The following is a 24,350-nucleotide window of genomic DNA, read 5'->3' on the forward strand; positions in this document are numbered from 1 at the left end:
TATAATGCACTGATGTGGCATACTAATGCAAGGTAAAAAATGTATGCACTGAGTGTACGAAACATTAAGGACACGTTCCTAATATTGAGTTGCACTCCCCCCTTCTGCTCTCAGAACAGCCTCACTTCGTCTGGGGCTAACAACACCCGTGCCAATATATCCTCCAAACACCGGCTTCTCTGGCATTATCACTTAATTATACCATGGCATTGTTGAATACTCCTTTCTGATTGGCTTGCATTATTTCCCTATAAAGCACAGTATATTTGCACGGTAGAATTCAATGGCTATAGTTAATTTTTACATGTTTTGTTTGAGTTGCTTTTGAAAGCAAAAGTCAAATAGATAACAGTATTGTTATTGTTAACCATGATTTTCACAATAGCAATCTAGGACTGATGGTATGGTTAGCTAAAGTAGCAAGTCTGTTTGTTTCATTACCACGGTAACTACTGTAGCTATCTAGTGAACTTGGTAGCTACGTCAGTGAATGTTGAACCCATTTCTAACGGCAAATGAACCCATTTCTAGTGGCAAATGTGTTTTATTATAGCCACGGTATAAAACGTCATTCCTTATTTTACATTTATTTTTATTTCACCTTTATTTAACCAGGTAGGCTGGTTGAGAACAAGTTCTCATTTACAACTGCGACCTGGCCAAGATAAAGCAAAGCAGTTCGACACATACAAAAACACAGAGTTACACATGGAATAAACAAACATACAGTCAATAATACAGTAGAAAAAATATATATACAGTGTGTGCAAATGAGGTAGGATAAGTGAGGTAAGGCAAAAAATAGGCCTTTGGTTGCGAAGTAATTACAATATAGCAATTAAACACTGGAATGGTAGTGCAGAAGATGAATGTGCAAGCAGAGATACTGGGGTGCAAAGAAGCAAGATAAATAAATAAATACAGTATGGGGATGAGGTAGTTGGATGGGCTATTTACAGATGGGCTATGTACAGGTGCAGTGATCTGTGAGCTGCTCTGGCAGCTGGTGCTTAAAGCTAGTGAGGGAGATGAGTCTCCAGCTTCAGTGATTTTTGCAGTTCGTTCCAGTCATTGGCAGCAGAGAACTGGAAGGAAAGGTGGCCAAAAGAGGAATTGGCTTTGGGGGTGACCAGTGAGATATATCTGCTGGAGCGCGTGCTACGAGTGGGTGCTGCTATGGTGACAAGTGAGCTGAGATGGGTGGGTGGGGCTTTACCTAGCAGAGACGTGTAGATGACCTGGAGCCAGTGGGTTTGGCGACGAGTAAAGGGAGGGCCAGCCAATGAGAGCGTACAGGTCACAGTGGTGGGTAGTATATGGGGCTTTGGTGACAAAACGGATGGCACTGTGATAGACTGCATCCAATTTGCTGAGTAGAGTGTTTGAGGCTATTTTGTAAATGAATTCGCCGAAGTCGAGGATCAGTAGGATGGTCAGTTTTATGAGGGTATGTTTGGCAGCATGAGTGAAGGATGCTTTGTTGTGAAATAGGAAGCCGATTCTAAATTTAATTTTGGATTGGAGATGCTTAATGTGAGTCTGGAAGGAGAGTTTACAGTCTAACCAGACACCTAGGTATTTGTAGTTGTCCACATATTCTAAGTCAGAACCGTCCAGAGTAGTGATGCTGGATGGACTGGCGGGCAGGTGCGGGCAGTGATCGGTTGAAGAGCATGCATTTAGTTTTACTTGTATTTAAGAGCAGTTGGAGGCCACAGAAGGAAGAAATGTATGGCATTGAAGCTCGTCTGGAGGTTTGTTAACAGAGTGTCCAAAGAAGGACCAGATGTATACAGAATGGTGTCGTCTGCATAGAGGTGGATGAGAGAATCACCAGCAGCAACAGCGACATCATTGATGTATACAGAGAAGAGAGTCGGCCCGAGGATTGAACCCTGTGGCACCCCCATAGAGACTGCCAGAGGTCCGAACAACAGGCCCTCCGATTTGACACACTGAACTTTATCAGAGAAGTAGTTGGTGAACTAGGCGAGGCAATCATTTGAGAAACCAAGACTGTTGAGTTTGCCAATAAGAATGTGGTGATTGACAGAGTCGAAATCCTTGGCCAGGTCGATGAATACAGCTGCACAGTAATGTATCTTATCAATGGCGGTTATGATATCGTTTAGGACCTTGAGCGTGGTTGAGGTACACCCATGACCAGCTCTGAAACCAGATTGCATAGGGGAGAAGGTACGGTGGGATTCTAAATGGTCGGTAATCTGTTTGTGAACTTGGCTTTCGAAGACCTTAGAAAGGCAGGGTGGGATAGATATAGGTCTGTAACAGTTTGAGTCTAGAGTGTCTCCCCCTTTGAAGAGGGGGATGACCGCGGCAGCTTTCCAATCTTTGGGAATCTCAGACGATACAAAAGAGAGGTTTAACAGGCTAGTAATAGGGGTTGCAACAATTTCGGCAGATAATTTTAGAAAGAGAGAGTGCAGATTGTCTAGCCCGGCTGATTTGTAGGGGTCCAGATTTTGCAGCTCTTTCAGAACATCAGCTATGTGGATTTGGGTGAAGGAGTAATGGGGAGGCTTGGGTGAGATGCTCTGCGGGTTTCAGGGCTGTTGACCGGGGTAGGGGTAGCCAGGTGGAAAGCATGGCCAGCCATAGAAAAATGCTTATTGAAATTCTTTATTCTCTCTTATCGTGGATTTATCATTGGTGACAGTGTTTCCTAGCCTCAGTGTAGTGGGCAGCTGGGAGGAGGTGCTCTTATTATCCATGGACTTTACAGTGTCCCAGAACTTTTTTGAGTTTGTGCTACAGGATGCAAATTTCTGCTTGAAAAAGCTAGACTTAGCTTTCCTAACTGCCTGTGTATATTGGTTCCTAACTTCCCTGAAAAGTTGCATATCACAGGGGCTATTCAATGCTAATGCAGAAAGCCACAGGATGTTTTTGTGCTGGTCAAGGGCAGTCAGGTCTGAAGAGAACCACCGGCCATATCTGTTCCTGGTTCTAATTTTTTTAATGGGGCATGCTTATTTAAGATGGTGAGGAAGGCACTTCTAAAGAATAACCAGGAATCCTCTACTGACAGGATGAGGTCAATATCCTTCCAGGATACCCGGGCCAGGTCGATTAGAAAGGCCTGCCCGCAGAAGTGTTTTAGGGAGCGTTTGACAGTGATGAGGGGTGGTTGTTTGACCGCAGACCCATTACGGATGCAGGCAGTGAGGCAGTGATCGCTGAGATCTTGGTTGAAAACAGCAGAGGTGTATTTGGAGGGCAAGTTGGTTAGGATGATATCTATGAGGGTGCCCGTGTTTACAGATTTGGGGTTGTACCGGGTGGGTTCATTGATAATTTGTGTAAGACTGAGGGCATCAAGCTTGGATTGTAGGATGACCGGGGTGTTAAGCATGTCCCAGTTTAGGTCACCTAGCAGCATGAGCTCTGAAGATAGATGGGGGGCAATCAATTCAATTCAGGAGTGGCTGATGGGCCTTTTCAGCTAGCCGGGAGATGGGCCTAGCATGAGCTAGCTCCAGGTTAATTGGTACTTGCTTTGGGACAGTGACATTAGCCAGGAGTAGTCACTCGGATTGCAGCTAGCTAGCTGCGATGATCCAGGTGAAAAGGTTTAGCGCTTGCGGTAGGAATCCGGGGATATGGAGAGAAAATAGGTCCGGTATGCTCTGGTTTGAATCGCGTTGTACAAACTGGTGAGAGCTCTCCGAGCTAACGGTTAGCAGATGATCACTATCGGTGGGTAGCTGACTACTAGCTAGTAGCTTGTGGGCTGGCTAGCTGCTGTTGGGGGATTCTGGTTCGGAGGTAAATAAAAATACTTTAGAATAAAACAGATCCACACCACATTGGGTGAGGCGAGTTGCAGGAGAGTATTTTGAAGTTGAGGTTTAGAAAAATAGTTTTAAAAAATATGTGAAGAAAAAGATAGATAAAGAATTATACATGGGACAGGGCAAGATGAAGGACAAAGACGTCTGACTGCTACACCATCTTGGATTGAAATACATAGAACGTATAGTATAGCCCCTCGTTGATTATCCCTTACATATATATATATATATGTTATCTGTTTGTTTTTCCAGCATTGCCCAAGCCTCCCGGCATTCCCGTGGTGACGGAGCGCACGGCCACGAGCATCACGCTGACCTGGGACTCAGGCAACCCTGAGCCTGTCTCCTACTACATCATCCAGCACAAGTCCAAGTTTTCAGAGGACACATACAAGGAGATCGACGGCGTGGCCACCACTCGCTACAGCGTGGGCGGCCTCAGTCCTTACTCGGACTATGAGTTCCGGGTGCTGGCGGTGAACAACATCGGGCGTGGGCCACCCAGCGAGGACATCGAGGCCAAGACGGCTGAGCAAGCACCCAGCACGGCGCCCAGGCAGGTCAGGGGTCGTATGCTCAGCTCCACCACGGCTATTATCCACTGGGACGAACCAGAGGAGGCCAACGGGCAAATTATGGGCTACCGTGTCTACTACACCATGGACTCTGCGCAGCAAGTCAACACATGGGAGAAGCAGATAGTGCGTGGATCAAACTTCCTCACCATTCAGGGCCTCATCCCCAACAAGACCTATTACATTAAGGTCCTGGCCTACACGTCTGTGGGTGATGGACCTCTCTCTGCAGATCTCCAGATCATAGCCAAGACGGGAGGTAAGATTGTGTGTGGCCTATGCGTGTTTTTGAGGACCAAAGCCTTGAAATTGACAATTATGTTAACTGTATATGAGTTGGGCTATAAATCTTATAGGAACTGAAGATCCGCAATCTGTGAGTTATGAGTAAACAAACAAATCATCTAACTCTACAATGGAGAGAATATCAACAGGCTAATTTGACAGCCATGTGTCTTCTTGGGAAAGCACATCACTCACTCAGTCTTTTTAGTCAGATAAAAGTATCCTTGTTTCTGACCACAGCAGTAAACACATTTGAAATCTCTTTTTGGCACGCACTTGCTCTTGAGTGCCAAACAATTTTCATTTGGCATTCTGAATGACAAAAATCATAGTTTATTCAACATTATAAACTAGGTGGTTCAAGGCCTGAATGCTGATTGTCTGCCAGCCGTGGTATATCAGACCATATACCACGGGTATGACAAAACATTTATTTTTACTGCTCTAATTACGTTGGTAGCCAGTTTATAAAAGCAATAAGGCACCTCGGGGGTTTGTGGTATATTGCCAATATACCATGGCTAAGGGCAATAATAACTGCCCTTAGCTGTGGTATATTGGCCGTATACCACACCCCCTTGGACATTATTGCTTAATTATACAACAAGTGGTTTGGAATTCCTATTGTTAGAGCCTATCCTGCCTGTGATATACTACACAATATACACATGTCCAGTACATTCATAAAATGTGCCATTGTTTAAGTCGTTACCTAGCAATGTACTACTGCTACTACTACTTTTACAGATCCACTGTCTCATCTGCCCAGACATGCAACTTATAAAAAGTATCTAGACATTATCTCCGACATTTGCAACATTGTTGTAATATTGAAATTCAGGCAGGCAGCTTTTCTCAGCTACTCAAAATCATGAATCCGCATCATTTTTATTGATATATACAAAGGAAAGTAAATAGAGAGACAGGTAAAACGAAATGAAATGCAGCTAGTTAGCTGTCTTTCCAGCTTCAGTATGATGTGATTGTGTTAGCTGTGTAGTTGGCTAGTTAGCAAGTGGGGAATGAGCCTCCATAGCAAACATTTCATTTTTGTTTGTCATAGCAACCTGCAAAGTTCTGGAACTATCATCCAGCGCTTGGGTAGTTTTGCTTTACATGGCATTCAATACGAATAGAACTAACGATCAGAGAATGCCTAAAATAGCACTTAGTTGAAAAACTGGATGGTTTAGGAAATAATCTAGATTTTTTTAATGCTGGTAACCCATTTTATAAAAGCAATAATACACTCGAGTCCATGTGTTATGACATTTTCATGGCTGTGGTGGTATATCCCACCCTGTTTCGCCATGTGGCTATGACCACGTCCCAGCCATGATAAAAAATGCATAACACATGGCCTCGCATGTATTATTGCTTAAGTATAAAATCAGATTTGAGAACTTGAATAGTTCTTGAGCATAATTTAGACTGCCAATCATATATATTTAAACTTAATAAGTAATAATAATGTATAAATAACAAGTTACTGCTAATGTTATTAGTAGTAAAAAATAGCCGCAGCAGCACTCGTGAAATACCTTTAGCAGCGGTATGGTGGGCGTTGCAATGAGTATCATTGGTTTAGTGGGCCAAATGTGTATTTGTATTGCTTTCCCAGTCCCTTCTCAACCGACCGACTTCAAAGGGGAAGCCAAATCTGAAACAAGCATACTACTATCGTGGATAGCCCCAGCACAGACCGGACAAGACAATCAAATCATGGGATATGAACTTCTGTACAAGAAGGGGGATGACAAGGAGGAGGTAAATGGTTTCTCACATTCAAAAATCAGCTATACTGGCCCAAATATATCTTACGTCCACGTTACACGTTTTTTTGAAGTCCTGAACTGATGACCTACCATTTTCTCAACAGAAACGCATCAGCTTTGAGCCTACCACCACGTACCTTCTGAAGGACTTGAAGCCCTTCACTACTTATACTTTCCAGCTAGCCGCGCGCAGTAAGCACGGTATCGGGGCCTACACCAATGAGATCTCAGCAGAAACCCCTCAAACACGTAGGTCCTCTTCCATATCTCAGCTCTGGCCAGACAGTTTACCACTGGATGTGGATACTCCTTGGAGAGAAAATACATTCTTACATTTTCAAACGCATCTACCTTGGCCAATTTAGAATTACATCCGCTAATTCCAATACCTTTTGCCAAAAACAGGTCAATGACATGATAAAAAATAAATGTCATCGAAAGAGATTGATAACTCTTAATAAAAATAAATGTAATCGAAAGCGGTGGATGACCTTGAAAATGGGTTAGTTCTGCAACAATTGAAGCTGAAACAGTGTGTTTTGTTGTCTACCTGACAATGCACCTATTAACTTTGAAATGGCTACATGGACAGAGTTCACTAGGGCTCTCCTGTGAAGTCAACAGACAAGGTCAAACTATATACAGAATCTACTCCTCTTCAACATCTTTGATGTGCAAAACATCCCAACCAAAAATAGAGCTTTGAATTATTCATAAAAAATATATTTCCTATTTATCTGACTGTCTGTTGTTTTTGATTAACAAAAGTGCATGTTATCCCGCTATTGGAAGCCTTGTCTCTTGATTTTGCATGTAAGCCACGTCAGAGTATTTGCGTATTGAGACTGAGCTTTCTATGGAAATAAAATTCTGCCCATTTTATCTGGAGGTCAGAGGGGTTTCCTTTTCTCAGTAGCATAATTGGTAATGCCAACCCCTTAACTATTTTTTTTACAAACAATTGGATGGACTACCAATTCCATAGAATGCTCAAAAGCAAGTAGTATCACTGAAGATAGAGAATTACTGTTTTTCCACACAATAAGACCTCAGGTTTATTGAAATGACAAAATTGATCAAGGCACCAAATTGAAAGCTAGGTACAAACAAGTAGTGTATTGACTATTAGAAAATAGAACATTTCATTTCAAAAACTGATTTGTAATATTATTTGTAATATATTTAAAATAAACCGGAGGTCTGTGCAAGACAAAAAGGCAGAGAACAGGTAGGTATTAAGTTCAAAAAGTCCTAACGCGATGGGAGGTATCAAGAAAAGATGTCTGCATGCCAATGTGTTGAGACTTTCAAAAGTCAGTCATATCACCTTGGGAAGTTCTCTTTTGTACGATCAGGCTTTTACCACAAACCAACAGGCTTCGGAAAGGTTGGTGACCAATACAACTTTTTACACCTTGCTAGAGTTTAAGCATCAACCTTTATGTTTTTGGATTTGTGGTAACTGCTTGGCAAATGTATGATATTTGGTTGGAATTTATTAGGATTTTATGTGATCAAGAGAACTTTTACTGAGCAGTCATTTGATAAGTTTATATGAAATTTGGGCTTAGTCTTGGTTATAAGCCGAAGATATGAATCCCTAGAGTGATAATAGTTTTTAGGAAAGAATGTCACATTTTTCATTTACAAAGGTAGGTTACATATTGTGAAGGTGTCCTATTATCTCATGACAACCCCATCCATACATCCTCATTGTATGTGTTTTTATTAATTGAGTTGACCTTGTTTGAAAAAGTGTTTGTCTTTTGTCTTGCCTTTTGTCTCATCTTGATTGTGAAACCTCATTGACTTTTGGTACCACTTCTTTGCAAACATTGTTTCAGTGCTTGTGCTTCATCCTCATGTCATATTTATTTTCCCTTTTCTTTATTCTTTGTTTGTTTCCACCACCATCATCCCAACCCAAAAAAACTTCAACCTACCTGTGAAACCCCTCCTCGAAACAAACAAAACCACAACTAAAATGGTTGATCCAATCAAACAAAACCCTGCTCCTCTTCCTATCCACTCCTCCAATCAGAGCCCTCAGCTCCACCTCAGGATATCAAGTGCTCTAGCCCCAGCTCCACCAATATCCTGGTAAGTTGGCGGCCTCCTCCTACGGACTTACAGAATGGGATCATAGTTAAGTATGCCGTCCAATACGCCGCCACTGAAGGGGAGGACACCACCACACGAAAAATATCCGACATCCCTCCAGAAAGCTCCCAGTACCTCTTGGAACACTTGGAAAAATGGACGGAATACCGTGTGACAGTGACTGCTCACACAGATGTGGGTGAAGGACCTGAAAGCTTACCACAACTCATCCGCACCGAGGAGGATGGTATGTTTTTCCGAAACCGCTGCCCCCGTTGCAAATCCAGTCTGCCCTTTAACCTCTAACCCCCTTCAGAAACTGTCTAACAGCATTAACAGTCCCTCTGACTTAGCATCCCTCTCTTCTTCTTCCTCCTGCTTCTATCAAAGTTGGCAACACTCCTAACTCTCATTATGAGCCCACTTTTACTAACTTGGACCACTTCTGTGCAACTTTTTTTTTACTGAACAGACTGCCCTAACTTTTTTTGTAAAGCTCATTTAACTTTTTGTCAGTATTTTTCTGCCTTTATCCCCTAATACTCAATTTCAACATATGGTATGGCATTTTCTCCTGCATTGAAGCACTTCAGGCCTTTGACTTCCAGTCCCAAACTGTCTTTTTTTTGTATGAGAAAAAAACTTGAGATTTTAACCGTTTTTTTTAATGAATTTGACTAAATGTGAATTTATGGACAGTGGAAAGGGAAGGTTATTTTTTTAATTGGCCAAAAAACCAACACATTTTAAAAAATATATATTTTATTTAACTTTTTCTTCACGCTTCATAGCCAAAATTCTTGCAGGGTGCTTCAAGCTTTTGAAGCATCCCCTTTGGCTCCTCTTTTCAATTTTAACAAACACATTTTTATTCCATGTTTTTAATCCACTACTCCCATTTTTGAATGTTTCCAGATTAGGTCAATTGTCAGACCTGTTTTTGGGGTTGTTTTTCTTTTCCCTTGCCATTGTTGAAATATTGATATCATACAGTGCTTGTTGCCGTATGCTCCCCTTTTGTAGATTTTTTCACCCCAGCATTTTGCTCTTTGGAGTTGGCCAGAAATTAAAAGGGGAGAAGGGGTTCTCTATAATCTTGACCTTCTTTCTTTTATCCCATGGTGTTCCTCCAGTTCCCAGCGGCCCGCCTCGTAAAGTCGAGGTGGAGACTGTCAACTCTACGTCAATAAAAGTAATCTGGCGCTCGCCGATGCCCACCAAGCAGCACGGGCAGATCCGAGGGTACCAGGTGCACTATGTCAGGATGGTTAATGGGGAGCCCATGGGACAGCCAGCCATCAAGGACATCTTGATTGACGATGCGCAGGTAAGCACCCTCCTCCTCCGCCTTCCGCCCAAAACTCTCAGGTTCTCTCACCTTGAGAAGTTCTCTGACACAAGGACAGAGCATAAGAGTCACACCTGCCAGAGTGAAAATACAAGGATACAGTACTAAGCCGTATAAAGTGTGGTTAAAACCACACGTTTTTACGATATGGTTTAAACCTAATGACACCAATTCGTTTTTCTCAGGATCTTTGAAACTGAGTCACCCATTGAGTAAATATATGATAGATACACATTCATACATTGGTGTGCATTTATAGGAATAGACCTACGCAGTATGGGACTCACCATATGTTACTCTCATTATCTAGTAGAAACAATCACAGGAACTACAGTGCATTCGGAAAGTATTCAGACCACTTGACTTTTTCCACAATTTGTTACGTTACAGCCTTATTTTAAAATTGATTAAATTGTTTTTTCCCCCACATCAACTGAACACATTATCCCATAATGACAAAGCAAAAACTGTTTTTTAGAAATGTTTGCGAATGTAATATAAAAAAAACAGATATCACATTTACAATGCCTTGCGAAAGTATTCACCCCTTGGCATTCTTCCTATTTTGTTACCTTACAACCTGGAATTAAAATAGATTTTTGGGGGGTTTGTATCATTTGATTTACACAACATACTTACCACTTTGAAGATGCAAAATATGTTTTATTGTGAAACAAACAAAAAAACTGAAAAAGTTTCACCCCCCAAAGTCAATACTTTGTAGAGCCACCTTTTGCAGCAATTACAGCTGCAAGTCTCTTGGGATATGTCTCTATAAGCTTGTCACATCAAACCACTAGGATTTTTGCCCATTCTTCAAGGCAAAACTGCTCCAGCTCCTTCAAGTTGGATGGGTTCCTGCTGTTGTACAGCATTCTTTAAGTCATACCACAGATTCTCAATTGGATTGAGGTCTGGGCTTTGACTAGGCCATTCCAAGACATGTAAATGTTTCCCCTTAATCCACTCGAGTGTTGCTTTAGCAGTATGTCATTTTCTTGCTGGAAGGTGAACCTCCATCCCAGTCTCAAATCTCTGGAAGACTGAAACAGGTTTCTCTCAAGAATATCCCTGTATTTAGCGCCATCCATGATTCATTCAATTTTGACCAGTTTCCCAGTCCATGCCGATGAAAAACATCCCCACAGGGATGGTATTCTCGGGGTGATGAGAGGTGTTGGATTTGTGCCAGACATAGCGTTTTCCTTGATGGCCAAAAAGCTCAATTTTTGTCTCATCTGACCAGAATCCCTTCTTCCATATGTTTGGGGAGTCTTCCACATGCCTTTTGGCAAACACCAAACGTGTTTTCTTATTTTTTTCTTTAATTAAGCAATGGCTTTTTTTCTGGCCACTATTCTGTAAAGCCCAGCTCTGTGGAGTGCATGGATTTAATGGTGCTCCGTGGGATGTTCAAAGTTTCTGATATTTTTCTATAACCCAACCCTGATCTGTACTTCTCCACAACTTTGTCCCTGACCTGTTTGGAGAGCTCCTTGGTGTTCATGGTGCTGCATGCTTGGTGGTGCCCCTTGCTTAGTGGTGTTGCAGACTCTGGGGACTTTCAGAACAGGTGTATATATACTGAGATCATGTGACAAATCATGTGACAGATTACACACAGGTGGACTTTATTTAATTAATTATGTGACTTCTGAAGGTAATTGGTTGCACCATATCTTATTTAGGGGCTTCATAGCAAAGGGGGTGAATACATATTCACAAACCACTTTTCTTTTTTATTTATAGAAAAAAAAATTAAAACAAGTTATTTTTTCATTCACTTCACCAATTTGGACTATTTTGTGAATGTCCATTACATGAAATCCAAATAAACATTAATTTAAATTACAGGTTGTAATGCAACGAAATAGGAAAAACATCAAGGGGGTGAATACTTTTGCAAGGCACTGTACAAAAGTATTCCTAGCATTTATTCAGTACTTTGTTGATGCACCTTTGGCAGCAATTACAGCCTTGAGTCTTCTTGGGTATGATGCGACAAACGTGCATTTGGGGAGTTTCTCCCATTCTTCTCGGCATATCCTCTCAAGCTCTGTCAGGTTGGATGCGGAGTGTTGCTGCACAGCTATTTTCAGGTCTCTTCAGAGATGTTCGATCGGGTTCAGGTCTGGGTTCTGGATGGGCAGCTCAAGGACATTCAGCGACATGTCCCAGAGCCACTCCTGCGTTGTCTTGGCTGTGTGCTTAGGGTTGTTGTCCTGTTGTAAGGTCAACCTTCACCCCAGTCCGAGGCCCTGAGTGCTCTGGAGCAGGTTTTCATCAAGGATCTATCTGTACTTTGGTCCATTCATCTTTGCCTCAATCCTGACTAGTCTCCCAGTCCCTGCCGCTGAAAAACATCCCCACAGCATGATGCTGCCACCACTGTGCTTCACCGTAGGGATGGTGCCAGGTTTCCTCCAGACGTGACACGTGGCATTCAGAGCTCTGTCAGAGTAACCATCAGGTTCTTGGCCCTTCTCCCCCGATTGCTCAGTTTGGCCAGGCAGCCATGTCACGCCCTGACCATAGAGAGCCCTCGGTTCTCTACGGTGTTAAGGTCAGAGCGTGACTAGGGGGGTGTTCTAGTCATTGATTTTCTATGTGGCTGGGTTGTATGGTTCCCATATTTAGGAAGCCCTTTCTCCCACCTGCTTTGTGTGATATTCTGTTTGTGTTTGTGCTTGTAGCACCACTGATGTCACATTTTCGTTGTTGGTTTCTTGTTTTTTGTTTGAAGTTTCACTGTAATAAAGATGTGGAACTCTACACACGCTGCCCCTTGGTCTGTTCATTACAACAACCGTGACAGGCCAGCTCTAGGAAGAGTCTTGGCGGTTCCAAACTTCTTCCATTTAAGAATGATGGTGGCCACTGTGTTCTTGGGGACCTTCAATGCTGCAGACAGTTTTTGGTACCCTTCCCTAGATCTTTGCCTCTACACAATCTCGGGGCTCTACGGACAATTCCTTTGACTGTGGGGCCTGATATAGACAGGTGTGTGCCTTTCTAAATCATGTCCAACCAATTCAATTTACCACAGGTGGACTCCAATCAAGTTGTAGAATGGAAACGGGATGCACCTGAGCTCAATTTTGGAGTCTCATAGCAAAGGGTCAAAATTAATATTTATTTATTTATTTTTCATCAATAATGTCTAAACCTACTTTCGCTTTGTCATTATGGGGTATTGTGTGTAAAAATAATAATAATAATAATTTAATCAATTTCAGAATAAATGTGTAACGTAACAAAATGTGGAAAAAGGGAAGGGGTCTGAATAGTTTCCGAATGAACTGTACAGGGCATTAATTGAAATGCGATGAATCACACATCCTTAAATGCAATGGAACTGACATATTCAATAACTTATTGGTGGTCAGTGAATGAAATCTCTTAGGGGTAAAATCATCCGTTAGTATATGTGTCTTGTCTGTGGCTTCTCCTCTACTGTTCTCTGTACTCTACTATCTCACTAGTGACCGCTGACTCTGTACTTTGCCTTTGTTTTGTTTTCTCTCTTCTTTCTTCTCTCTCACATCTTAATCAGTGGGAATATGATGATTCAACTGAACATGTGAGTAGATACAGAGACCTAATACAGAGTTAATCCCGTTCCCACCTTCGATCCCCTGCATGCTCTGTGTCTCCTCTGTTCCTGACCTTCGCATGGTTTTGGCTATATTGAACCTCACATTACCTCCTAACTGTTCTGAATCAAGCTAAAACAAAAAGAGAAAAACATACTCTAACTGCTTGTTTTCTACCTGTAAATTGATATGGAATGGCTTACTAACAGAAATCCATAGCCAACATTACAAGGCTATTCATGAATGCTTAGCGGTGTTTATTATAATAAACAAGATTTTCGAAAGGGGACCTAGTTTCAAAAATATAATACTGTATGTTACCATTGGTACTGCACTACTTACACCCTTGCCTTTTCAATGCATGGAGTGACCTATGCTGACACGTCCACCAGTCCAGATTGTTTGCATGGAGCGAAGGATCATATGCATTGAGCAAAGGATGGTGGACTATATAGTGGCAGGACAGATTTGTACCAACCATGTTCATTGCCAGTCATTCACTAATTAGTGAGCTGATATCTGTGAGATAATGTCCTCTGAATTAATTACAGCATAAATGCATGCACAAAAATATTACCCCCACCCCGCAAAAATGACCAAATTGCAGCACAATCCCAAGCAAGAGTTCTTAAAAGTCCCTATTATTCTAATCCACAGGAAATGGTCATCACAGAGCTGCAGGCTGAGACTATGTACTCAGTTGCTGTGGCAGCCTACACGACAAAGGGAGACGGAGCTCGCAGCAAGGCCAAGCTGATCACCACCACTGGCGCAGGTAAGGGAACTGTCATCACTGACAAATCTCCCCCTGCCCCTCTGCTAATGTACCCTGTGATCATCCCAAAATGCATTTGTGCTGTAGAGAGCTGTGAAAATTGCACCCAGTGAAAGGAAGCAAAAAAAAGAAGCTAATCGACCTTTCCCCCCCATGGCTATCAAAGTGTGAATGCGGCTAATTGCCACCTCAATTATGACAACAATTGTAATTCCGCTCAGCCGCTGCTTTGACATTGGAATGCTCACAGGGGTTAAGGAACTAATGGAAAAATCAGGTGGGGAAATAGGGGAAGAAAAATACTTCCGAATTAATGGCAGCCCGACAGTCTGTTCTGCTCTCATTGGTTTCTTTTGAGAGAGAGGCATGACACAATCCAAATGGCAATTCAGAAATACTTTGCTGTGTGTTTTTGACATATAATTGCACTGTCATCTAATCTTGTCTGTAAAGCCTTCCACCTGCCTCCACCGACGTACAGATACAAATGGCAAGTGTGTGTGTGTGTGTAGGGTGGGGGGGATAGGAGCCTTCACTCAGTAAAGGCTTCACAGGTATGCCATATTGGTTAGGTATCAAAGCAAACAGCAGTAGCATTTATGCAAACAGGGTGTTAGCTATCTACTGCTCCCTTGGTGGGGTAAGCCTGCCTACTCATGAAGTCATAACAGCATCAGGCAATGCCAACCCTTTACGCTGAGTAGGAAAGGAGATCAGATTTTGCTGTCATGCATTATGGCTTGGGTTGTTTTGGGATGTCATCATCCTCTCATAATTGTCGTAATGTCCGTTGGATATTCCTTTTAAAATGCTATAGCAGTTTGAAGGGTTTCTTTGCATGGTATTTGTATTGAAAATTGTGTTTTGTCACTGCTCTTCTCTTAGTACCTGAAAAACCACGACTCATGGTCAGCCCCACCAATATGGGTACTGCCCTCCTCCAATGGCACCCCCCGGCTTTAACCCACGGCCCCCTGCAGGGCTACCGCCTCCGCTTCGGCCGCAAAGATGTCGACCCTCTGACCATCATTGAGTTCCCAGAGCGTGAGAACCACTACACCACCAAAGAGATCCACAAGGGGGCATCATACACCTTCCGCCTGTCCACCCGTAACAAGGTGGGCTTCGGCGAGGAGACGGTCAAAGAAATCAGCACACCTGAAGATATGCCTAGCGGCTTCCCACAAAGCATTGTAGCCGAGGGCGGCACTACTACCACCATTCAGGTGAGCTGGAATCCACTGTTACTGGCGGAGCGCAACGGCGTTATCGTGAAGTATGCCCTGCAGTACAAGGACATCAACAGCCCTCAGAGCCCCTCGGAACACTTCATCACCGCCCCGGAGTCCACCATCACCCTTGACAGCCTCAAGGCAGACACCACTTACGATATCAAAATGTGTGCCTTCACCAGCAAAGGCTCCGGCCCCTATAGCCCCAGTGTCCAGTTCAGGACACAGCCCTTGGATCAAGGTAGGACCCCACCGCAATTCAACCTCCCGCCCACAAATCCAACTTCACCCCACAGCCACCACCAACAGCAACCACATCGTCAAGCCATAGTGGCAGAAGAACAAACAGATTCATCCGATCTCAGGATTGTTTTAAAATCATCTGTATGTATACATAGCACACCTTCCCCATAAGAAAGAAAGATATGAACAGGTGGAGTAAGTATATGTGTCCTATGTCTTGTCAGCCAAGCCAACGGTGAGCCATTAGGTTAAAGAGCTGCTGTTAATTAAAAGGTAAGATAAAAGTAAGCTAAGGTAAGATGGGAGTACTGTAGCCCTGCTACGACCACTCTCGTGCTGGTTTCAGACTGGGAAACATGTTCAGGTAAGAGGTTTGTTGCTCCGGAATCCATTAGAGAGGGTTGTTCGTTTCGTGTCTAAATCATCTGCTCCCCCTTTCTTTCAGCAGTGTTTGCAAAAAATTTTCATGTGAAAGCTGCCATGAAGACAGCTGTGCTCCTCACCTGGGAGATCCCAGACAACTATAATGCAGCTCAGCCCTTCACAGTAAGAGCTTTTCGTATTTTAGTCAACAATGTTTGAGGACAGCAATCCAGAAAATATTACTTGTTTCTGATTGGCTTAAAGGGCCTTCTAGAGTGTGCATTATTTCCTGAAAGCAAAAGTTGAATTAAAACCATTATTTGCATTGTTGAATTCGATTTTCATAATAGCAAGCTAGGACTGATTGGTTTGGTTAGCTAAACTAGCAAGTCTGTTTGTTTGGTTAGCAAGGCAACTACTGTAGCTTCACTACATGATCAAAAGTATGTGGATACCTGCTCGTCGAACATCTCATTTAAAAATCATGGCCTGGCTCGCAGTCGGCGTTCCACATCTTCCCTAAGGTGTTCGATGGGGTTGAAAAACAGACCCAGACCATTATTCCTCCTCCACCAAACTTTACAGATGGCACTATGCATTGGTGCTGTTGGCACTATGCAGTTATTGTGCTAACTTTGCTTCCAGAGGCAGTTTGGAACCCGGTAGTGAGTGTTGCAACCGAGGACAGATGATTTTTGAGCTCTATGTGCTTCAGCACTCTGCCCGTTCTGTGAGCTTGTGTGGCCTACCACTTCATGGTTGAGCCATTGTTGCTCCTAAACATTTCCACTTCAAAATAACAGCATTTACAGTTGACCGGGCAGCTTTAGCAGGGCTGAAACTTGATGAACTGACTTGTTGGAAAGGTGGCATTCTATGACGGTGCCACGTTGAAAGTCACTGGGCTCTTCAGTAAGGTCATTCTAAAGATAGCATAGCTGTGTGCTCAATTTTATATACCTGTCAGCAATGGGTGTGGCTGAAATAGCCAAATCCACTCATTTTAAGGGGTGTCCACATACTTTTCTATATATAGTGTCTCTAGTAAACTTGCTAGCTACTTCAGTGGAATTTGAACCGATTTCTACCTGCAAATGAACACATGTCTCGCGACAAATGTGTTCAATTATAGCCATGGTATAAAAGGGACAATCAACTCAGGGCTGTAAGTGTTCTCTGGAAAATATTCCAACTCCGTGGAAGATTAGTTCAACTCCGCTAGCAGGTCGTGGAACACACCTCGCACATCATTCATTATTTTACATAGAATGCATAGCCCTTCGTTGATTATCACTTAGATATAAATATGTTAACCAGCTACCGTATTGAGCAGAAGTTCAGACATGTCCCTGACTAAACAGACCTCAAGTGTCGAATTGGTGCATATCCTCAACATTCACACACCCTTTCCTTCCATCTCACATCCAGATCCTTTATGATGACGGCCAGAGCGTGGAGGTGGACGGCAAGCTCACTCAGAAGCTGATCACGGGTCTGCAGCCCGAGACACAGTACTCCTTCCTGCTAACCAACCGGGGCAACAGCGCTGGCGGTCTCCAGCACCGCGTCTCCACCATGACCGCCCCTGACATCCTGCGCACCAAGCCCTACCTGATTGGCAAGACCAAATTGGATGGCAAAGTCACTGTAGAGCTACCCTCAGTCCAGACTTCAGAGAAAGTCAGGTGAGTGGCGGGGATTAAAACTAATGCTATCGCTAATTGCAGACTTGTACTTACAGAGCTGGCTATTTAGCCTAATTTGATTGCACTTAATTAATGTGTCTCGGTGGCTAACCTAATCCATTTATTTACCTTCAGCTCATCTTTTGGTTCAATTATATCAGCATGATACCATTAAAGCTTATTTCTCCTTATTGCTCAATGTCACTCACATTGCTGTTACGTTATCTGTATAGTTGCACCTAATAACTGAAAGGGACAAGATTTTTCACAGATTTCTCACCACTTTGTTTGTTTGACAGGGTTTGAAAGGTCAGAACATCAGCACTGAACTTCATTGCTTTCTTTAGAATTGTACTGTAAAAACTGTATTTTACATTTTACATTCACTGCATTGTATCAAGCCTGTTCCTCTTGTTCTCTCTTCCTCAACACAGAGAGGATGACACCATACATTCCCCCATCCAATTTATCCCACTCCCCAGTATTAAGTCTTGTAATGTCTCTCCCTGACTTTCCAAATAAGCTCTGGGTTGTCAAAAGGCCAACATGCAGATCCAATTGTAGACTGGCATTTCAAACCCATTTCGGATTTTGATCTTGCTGGATGCGCTCGGGCCCACTCTCCCCCGTGCCAGAGCTTAAGCTAATTAGCTTCCCATTAGCCTGCCACACTGCCTTCCTGGCTAAAGCTAGCTAGCACTGTGCCCAGCCAGGAGAAGCCCTCAAAAAAGTCTGGCAGAGGCTATTATCTCCCTTGCCGCCCGATGGGGGGATGAAAATCCCTCTAATTCCAGCTCCTCTTCTCTCCCTCGCGAAGGGCTGCTAATTAGCCCACAGAGTCTTCAGCGAGGTGTGACAGTGTGCCCGACTTTTCTGATCATGCTTCAATTAAAAGACAAACATGGAAGAAAACCAACTCTTAATGGAATGATAACGGTCTAGCGTAACTCGCTAATGTCGCAATCATTTGTTGCCTTTGTCTGTTGTCCTCAACGCCTCCTACCCTATTACACCTACAGGATTAGTAGGAAGCTTCTCAACAAAAAGATGTGTTATGGTCCCCATGGAGACTAAACATTGTTGTGTCTGAAGCAGAATGCTTTGATCTTGGTTTGTTTTGTCTAGACTCAGCATGTGACCATGTAAAAATGGTGCATTGTAAACGTATTGTGGAGTGAACTGACAATGACCTTGAAGAGCTTGTGTTGTTTTTTCTTTCTTTCCCCTCTCATTTTCTAGGGGTTACTACATAGTGGTGGTGCCTCTGAAGAAACAGCGCACAGGAAAGTTCCACAAACCCTGGGACAGTCCAGATGAGATGAACCTAGAAGAGGTAGGTACCACAAAATAATCCAAGAAATGAATACAGATTCCAAAAAGTCCTTTATTAGACATTACCATTCGATTCCTGTTGTGGATTCTCTATATTATTATATATTTTTTTAACTAGGCAAGTCAGTTAAGAACAAATTCTTATTCACAATGAAGACTCCGTACTGAGTGAATTACAATGGAATTAACTTCAACCCAAATCCAGTAGAGACTGTCTCGGTCTCATCACTCTCTCAAGTCTTACTAAAAAGAAAGGTGGTAGGAAGAACTCGGCTCTTAACTCTGCAGATAGGAGAGGATGGGGGTGGGGAAACCTGGGGACAGGGCTGGTTGATTGATGCAAATAGCTGCAGAGAGCATTATTCATATGGAAATGAGGTAGAACATGGAGTAGTCATCAAGTGCACTGCAACTCAACCCCCCTTCCCACCCACTCTCTCCCTCTCAACTGAAATTACCTTGAAGAGCTGCATCAGGCCTCTGTGTCTGTCCTTATTCAAGGGAAAGGTATCACATTGGTTATGCACAAAAGTACTTGACAACATTTATATTTAGCCGGTCTAGGTATTTGAGAAGCTTTCATGCACTGTGTATGCTCAGGTACATTAGTGGAGAAAGCTTACGTAAGGATTTTGCCATCAAATCGTAAAGTGTGCATGCTCTTTGTGATGCGTGAAACGCATATAGACCGTCTCTCAGCTATGTTAATGGACCTCACCACACCACACACTCACCTGCCTAACACATGTGAAACATTCCTAGCACTCGTAAGATACTATGGATGGCATTCAATGAATTGCAGTAAGTGGGTCTCCAGATAGCGCTTCCAGAAATGTCTTTGGACAGCTCAGCATTCAACACCACAGTGCCCTCAAAGCTCATCAATAAGCTAAGGACCCTGGGACTAAACACTTCCCTCTGCAACTGGATCCTGTACTTCCTGACGAGCCACCCTCAGATGGCAAGGGTAGGTAACGACACATTTGCCACGCTGATCCTCAACACAGGGGCCACTCAGGGGTGCGTGCTCAGTCCCCTCCTGTACTCCCTGTTCACTCATGACTGCACAGCCAGGCACGACTCCAACACCATCATTAAGTTTGCCGATGACACAACAGTGGTAGGCCTGATCACCGATAATGACGAGACAGGCTATAGGGAGGAGGTCAAAGAACTGGCCATGTAGTGCCAGGACAACAACCTCTCCCTCAACGTGATCAAGACAAAGGAGATGATTGTGGACTACAGGAAAAAGAGGACCGAGCATGCCCCCTTCTCATCGAAGGGGCTGCAGTGGAGCAGGTTGAGCGCTTCAAGTTCCTTGGTGTCCACATCACCAACAAACTAACATGGTCCAAGCACACCAAGACAGTCATGAAGAGGGAACGGCAAAACCTTTTCCCCCTCAGGAGACTGAAAAGATATGGCATGCGTCCTCAGATCCTTAAAAGGTTCTTCACCACATGCAGCTGCACTCGAGAGCATCCTGACTCGTTGCCTCACTGCCTGGTATGGCAACTGCTCGGCCTCCGACCGCAAGGCACTACAGAGGGTAGCGCGAACAGTCCAGTACATCACTGGGGCCAAGCTTCCCGCCATCCAGGACCTCTATACCAGGCGGTGTCAGAGGAAGGCCCTAAAAACTGTCAAAGACTCCAGCCACCCTAGTCATAGACTGTTCTCTCTGCTACTGCACGGCAAGCTGTACCGGAGCGCCTAGTCCAGGTCCAAGAGACTTCTAAACAGCTTCTACCCCCAAGCCATAAGACTCCTGAAAATCTAATCAAATGGCTACCCCCTCTTTTACGCCACTGCTACTCTCTGCTGTTATCATCTATGCATAGTCACTTTAATAACTCTACCTACATGTACATATTAACTCAACTAACCGTTAGTTGAGGAAATATGTACATGTAGGTAGAGTTATAAAAATACTATGCATAGATGATAACAAAAGAGTACCAGCAGTGTAAAAGAGGGGGGGGGGGGCAATGCAATAGTCTGGGTAGCCATGCTGTTGTCTCGCTGAGTCTCATCTGCCGATTTTGGCTGATGTGTCACGCCTTGAACGATTACCCAAAAGTCGACTCCTCCCGTCAGAATTGATTTGTTTGTCAATATCAGGCTCTCACCTTTTCACAACTTTTCCCAAGGGCGGCTGGATTTAGCCGTGTTGACATGGGAGATGATTGAAGACATTATCGGACAGTGCCACCGGCCCTTGTGACAAAGCCAGTGCAGACACTTGACAGGCGCACACACACTCCAGAGAGAGAGATATGGAGGTAGAGTTCTGACCGAGTAGCTGGCTTGGCTTACGTTGATACGATGTGTTCATTTCGGGAAGTCAAGCAGACATGAAACCCTTACATACATTCCCTTATTTATGTCAGTTTTCATTGGGCATGAATCAGCATTATCTTGTAGCCTATAGCAATAACACTTGAGCGTCGAACTGCATACCATTACACTTTCCCATAAGAGCAAGCCAAGTTCTGCCTTTTTTTGTGCGGAAGCAATCATACTCCCATTGTAAAAGTGTGACCTCATTCACATTCTGTCCAGGTTGCCTGGTATTGCTAATAGGTAAATAATGACAGGTCGTCCTATTAGTGCAGTGCAACAATGCAATTTGAGACGTTAGGGGAGATGGGGGGCTGAGAGGGGGTTAGACTGGTTCGAATATGCTGAAGCAGCATTTTTCTGTTATGATACAATACAGTCACCTTGGGGACTCACCCCTGTATTTTGATTTGGATGTTGCGTAAGGCTCCTGGCCACTTACATAATGGGAGTGGTGGTGTGTGTGTGTGTGTGTGTATGTATTTACCCATGCTGAGCAAGGAACAGAACACCATTGCATTGTTGTTTAAGTGATACCTTGAGGCCAGGGGTAGGCAAACCTGTTCCTGGAGTGCTGCAGGTACTGCAGGATTTTGTTCCAACTAGGCACCACACCAGACCAACTGAGCTAATTGATCAGTTAAGTGATTGCCTAAATTCAACACACCTGGTCTTGCAGGTCGGTTAAATCAAAAACATAGGACATTTGGTGCTCTTAGCACTTTCAATGAGTAACCCCACCTTAGCACTTTCAATGAGTAACCCCACCTATATTAACCCCTGTTATTTTGCATGCCACAGGGTATTTGCTAATATACAATTGAAATCAGTGCATTCCAGTGACTATAAGCCATCATGCAATTGTGATGGTTCTGGTATCTGAGGAATATATCAACGTAATATATCCTTACCTATCCACAAGTACTGCAAATTTAGTCAGTTTACAACATATTTGCCTCTCTTTTCTTCAAAGGTTACGCAATGCTTAAGCACTTTAACCCTCGTCCTCTTTATATCGCCAATGGAGCCAAAAATAAAAATGTGTTGTGACATCAGGGCCAAGGATTTCATCCTGAGCCAGTCAGGAACACAATACACACACATGCATGCACATACACACACGTGTACACGCACACACAGAAACGGCAGAGCCACTGGAACATCAAAACGTTGTCTCCTTTCTTTAAAAAATCAGATTTTTGATGACTTAAAATCCTTTTGAAATGTTTGACAGTACATATGATTATTCTAGAATCTCATTTAGGAAAATCCACACATGTCGAAAATCCTTGCCGTGTAAGACAAATGAAATCCAAATGGTAATATTTCCTCTTCCGTTGCAATCAGTAGTTTGAGCTTTTGTAATCAGGAGGGATGTAACACAGATTTGATCTCTGTGTGTGTGTGTTTGTGTCCACGTTTGTGCGACTGTAAAACAACTCTTTGTTCCTTTTTATCGACTGTCTGCATCATTTCTACTCTTCACTTTTAGCTGCTGAAAGAGATTAACCGAACAAGCCGAGGCCTTCGCTTCCGGAGGCAAGCTGAGCCCAAAGCCTACATCGCTGCCTACTTCAAAGACCTTCCCACCGACTTCACTCTGGGAGACACCAAGATCTATGGTGACTTTGAAAACAAGCAGCTCGCCAACGGCCAAGAGTACATCTTCTTTGTGCTTGCTGTCCTCGATATCTCTGAAAATGTAAGTATATGCCTTTTTATACATTTTTTTCTTAGAAACCTTTTCTCTCTCTCTCTCTCTTCCTTTGTTTCTCTTCTCTTAGACACCCCACTCCATAAAGGAATTAGTTCAAACAGGCACTACAGACGGCCCTCTGGTGATTTCCTTTGCCAGGGATCTTTCGCCTTCATGCTTAAAGTTGCATGTTAAACGTCAAAGAGCCAAATCCACTGTGTCTTGGCAGGGGGCACCTCCCTTGGATGGATACGTTACGTCGAGTCCTTTTGAGCTCCGGTCTCTGAAAAAGGGCCAAGGCAAAGAACGGAGTCCGCTACTGCAGAGGGGAAATTCCACAGGGGCTCCTGCCAATCGCAGGAATATCTCTATAACGGGACTCCTCTTTAATTGCGCGCCTACGGGCGAATGCCTTTATCTCCTCCACTGCAGCTTGTGTGTGTGTGTGTGTGTGTGTGTGTGTGTGTGTGTGTGTGTGTGTGTGTGTGTGTGTGTGTGTGTGTGTGTGTGTGTGTGTGTGTGTGTGTGTGTGTGTGTCAAAGGGGCATGATTAGTTGACTAAACGCAGTAGAATGATGTATTTGATGAGCTGGGAGGTTTTACAGCAGTCTGTCTTGGACTCCGCCAGTCCTGACTACAGGTAAAGGAGGATCATAACGGCAGGCGGGTGGGCTGACAAAATGGGAGGGAATCTCCAATTTGTCCACCACAGCACTGATTGGCTTTTTCTTTGCTCCAAAGTCACGTTCTTTATTTCGTTCCCCTCAGAATGACGTGACGGAACTCAATCAGGGCAGAAATGAGAGATATTAGAGATACAGTATTTCAACATACCCATATCGTTTGGAGAGGTGAATTCGTAAATTAGCATTGACACAATAACTTTGAATAGGCTAATGGTGGCGTAGACGTCACATACAGGTTGTCCCAATGTCTTTGTGAAAGTCAGACTGACCGAATCTACGTGTTCTAAGATGAAAGTTGGAAACTTTTGAACTTGGAAACTTTCAGTGGCCTCACAGAAGGGCTGAGTTCTATTGATCGGAGTTCCTCTGTGAGGATAGAGATGTGAGAGAGTGCAGGTTGTTTTTCTAGACACTGTAGAGGAGGAGATCTTTTTATGTTGAGGAACGATAAGGAGCCTAGTCTGAACTGGGATCACAAAATGTGTTTTCAAAGTCACAGTAGGCAGA

General features: G+C 43.5%; 1 protein-coding gene across 11 annotated transcripts in view; it reads left to right on the forward strand.

Annotated features, from left to right (window-relative positions):
* Window positions 1-24,350, forward strand: part of LOC115133550 (receptor-type tyrosine-protein phosphatase delta-like) — a 211,448-nt gene that overhangs the window by 136,912 nt on the left and 50,186 nt on the right. For 4 of the 11 annotated variants that reach the window (XM_065021895.1, XM_065021900.1, XM_065021897.1 and 1 more), the window contains exons 8-19: window positions 4,065-4,646; window positions 6,294-6,439; window positions 6,552-6,696; window positions 8,489-8,794; window positions 9,681-9,874; window positions 13,449-13,475; window positions 14,146-14,263; window positions 15,149-15,736; window positions 16,184-16,284; window positions 17,530-17,786; window positions 19,026-19,119; window positions 22,954-23,163. In XM_065021895.1, the coding sequence (XP_064877967.1) occupies window positions 4,065-4,646; window positions 6,294-6,439; window positions 6,552-6,696; window positions 8,489-8,794; window positions 9,681-9,874; window positions 13,449-13,475; window positions 14,146-14,263; window positions 15,149-15,736; window positions 16,184-16,284; window positions 17,530-17,786; window positions 19,026-19,119; window positions 22,954-23,163 (2,768 nt within the window). The remainder of the gene's footprint in view (window positions 1-4,064; window positions 4,647-6,293; window positions 6,440-6,551; window positions 6,697-8,488; window positions 8,795-9,680; window positions 9,875-13,448; window positions 13,476-14,145; window positions 14,264-15,148; window positions 15,737-16,183; window positions 16,285-17,529; window positions 17,787-19,025; window positions 19,120-22,953; window positions 23,164-24,350) is intronic. The other 7 variants (XM_065021896.1, XM_065021901.1, XM_065021903.1 and 4 more) reach the window with 3 other exon arrangements.

This window comes from Oncorhynchus nerka, linkage group LG8 (assembly GCF_034236695.1).
Source record: "Oncorhynchus nerka isolate Pitt River linkage group LG8, Oner_Uvic_2.0, whole genome shotgun sequence".
NCBI lineage: Eukaryota > Metazoa > Chordata > Actinopteri > Salmoniformes > Salmonidae > Oncorhynchus > Oncorhynchus nerka.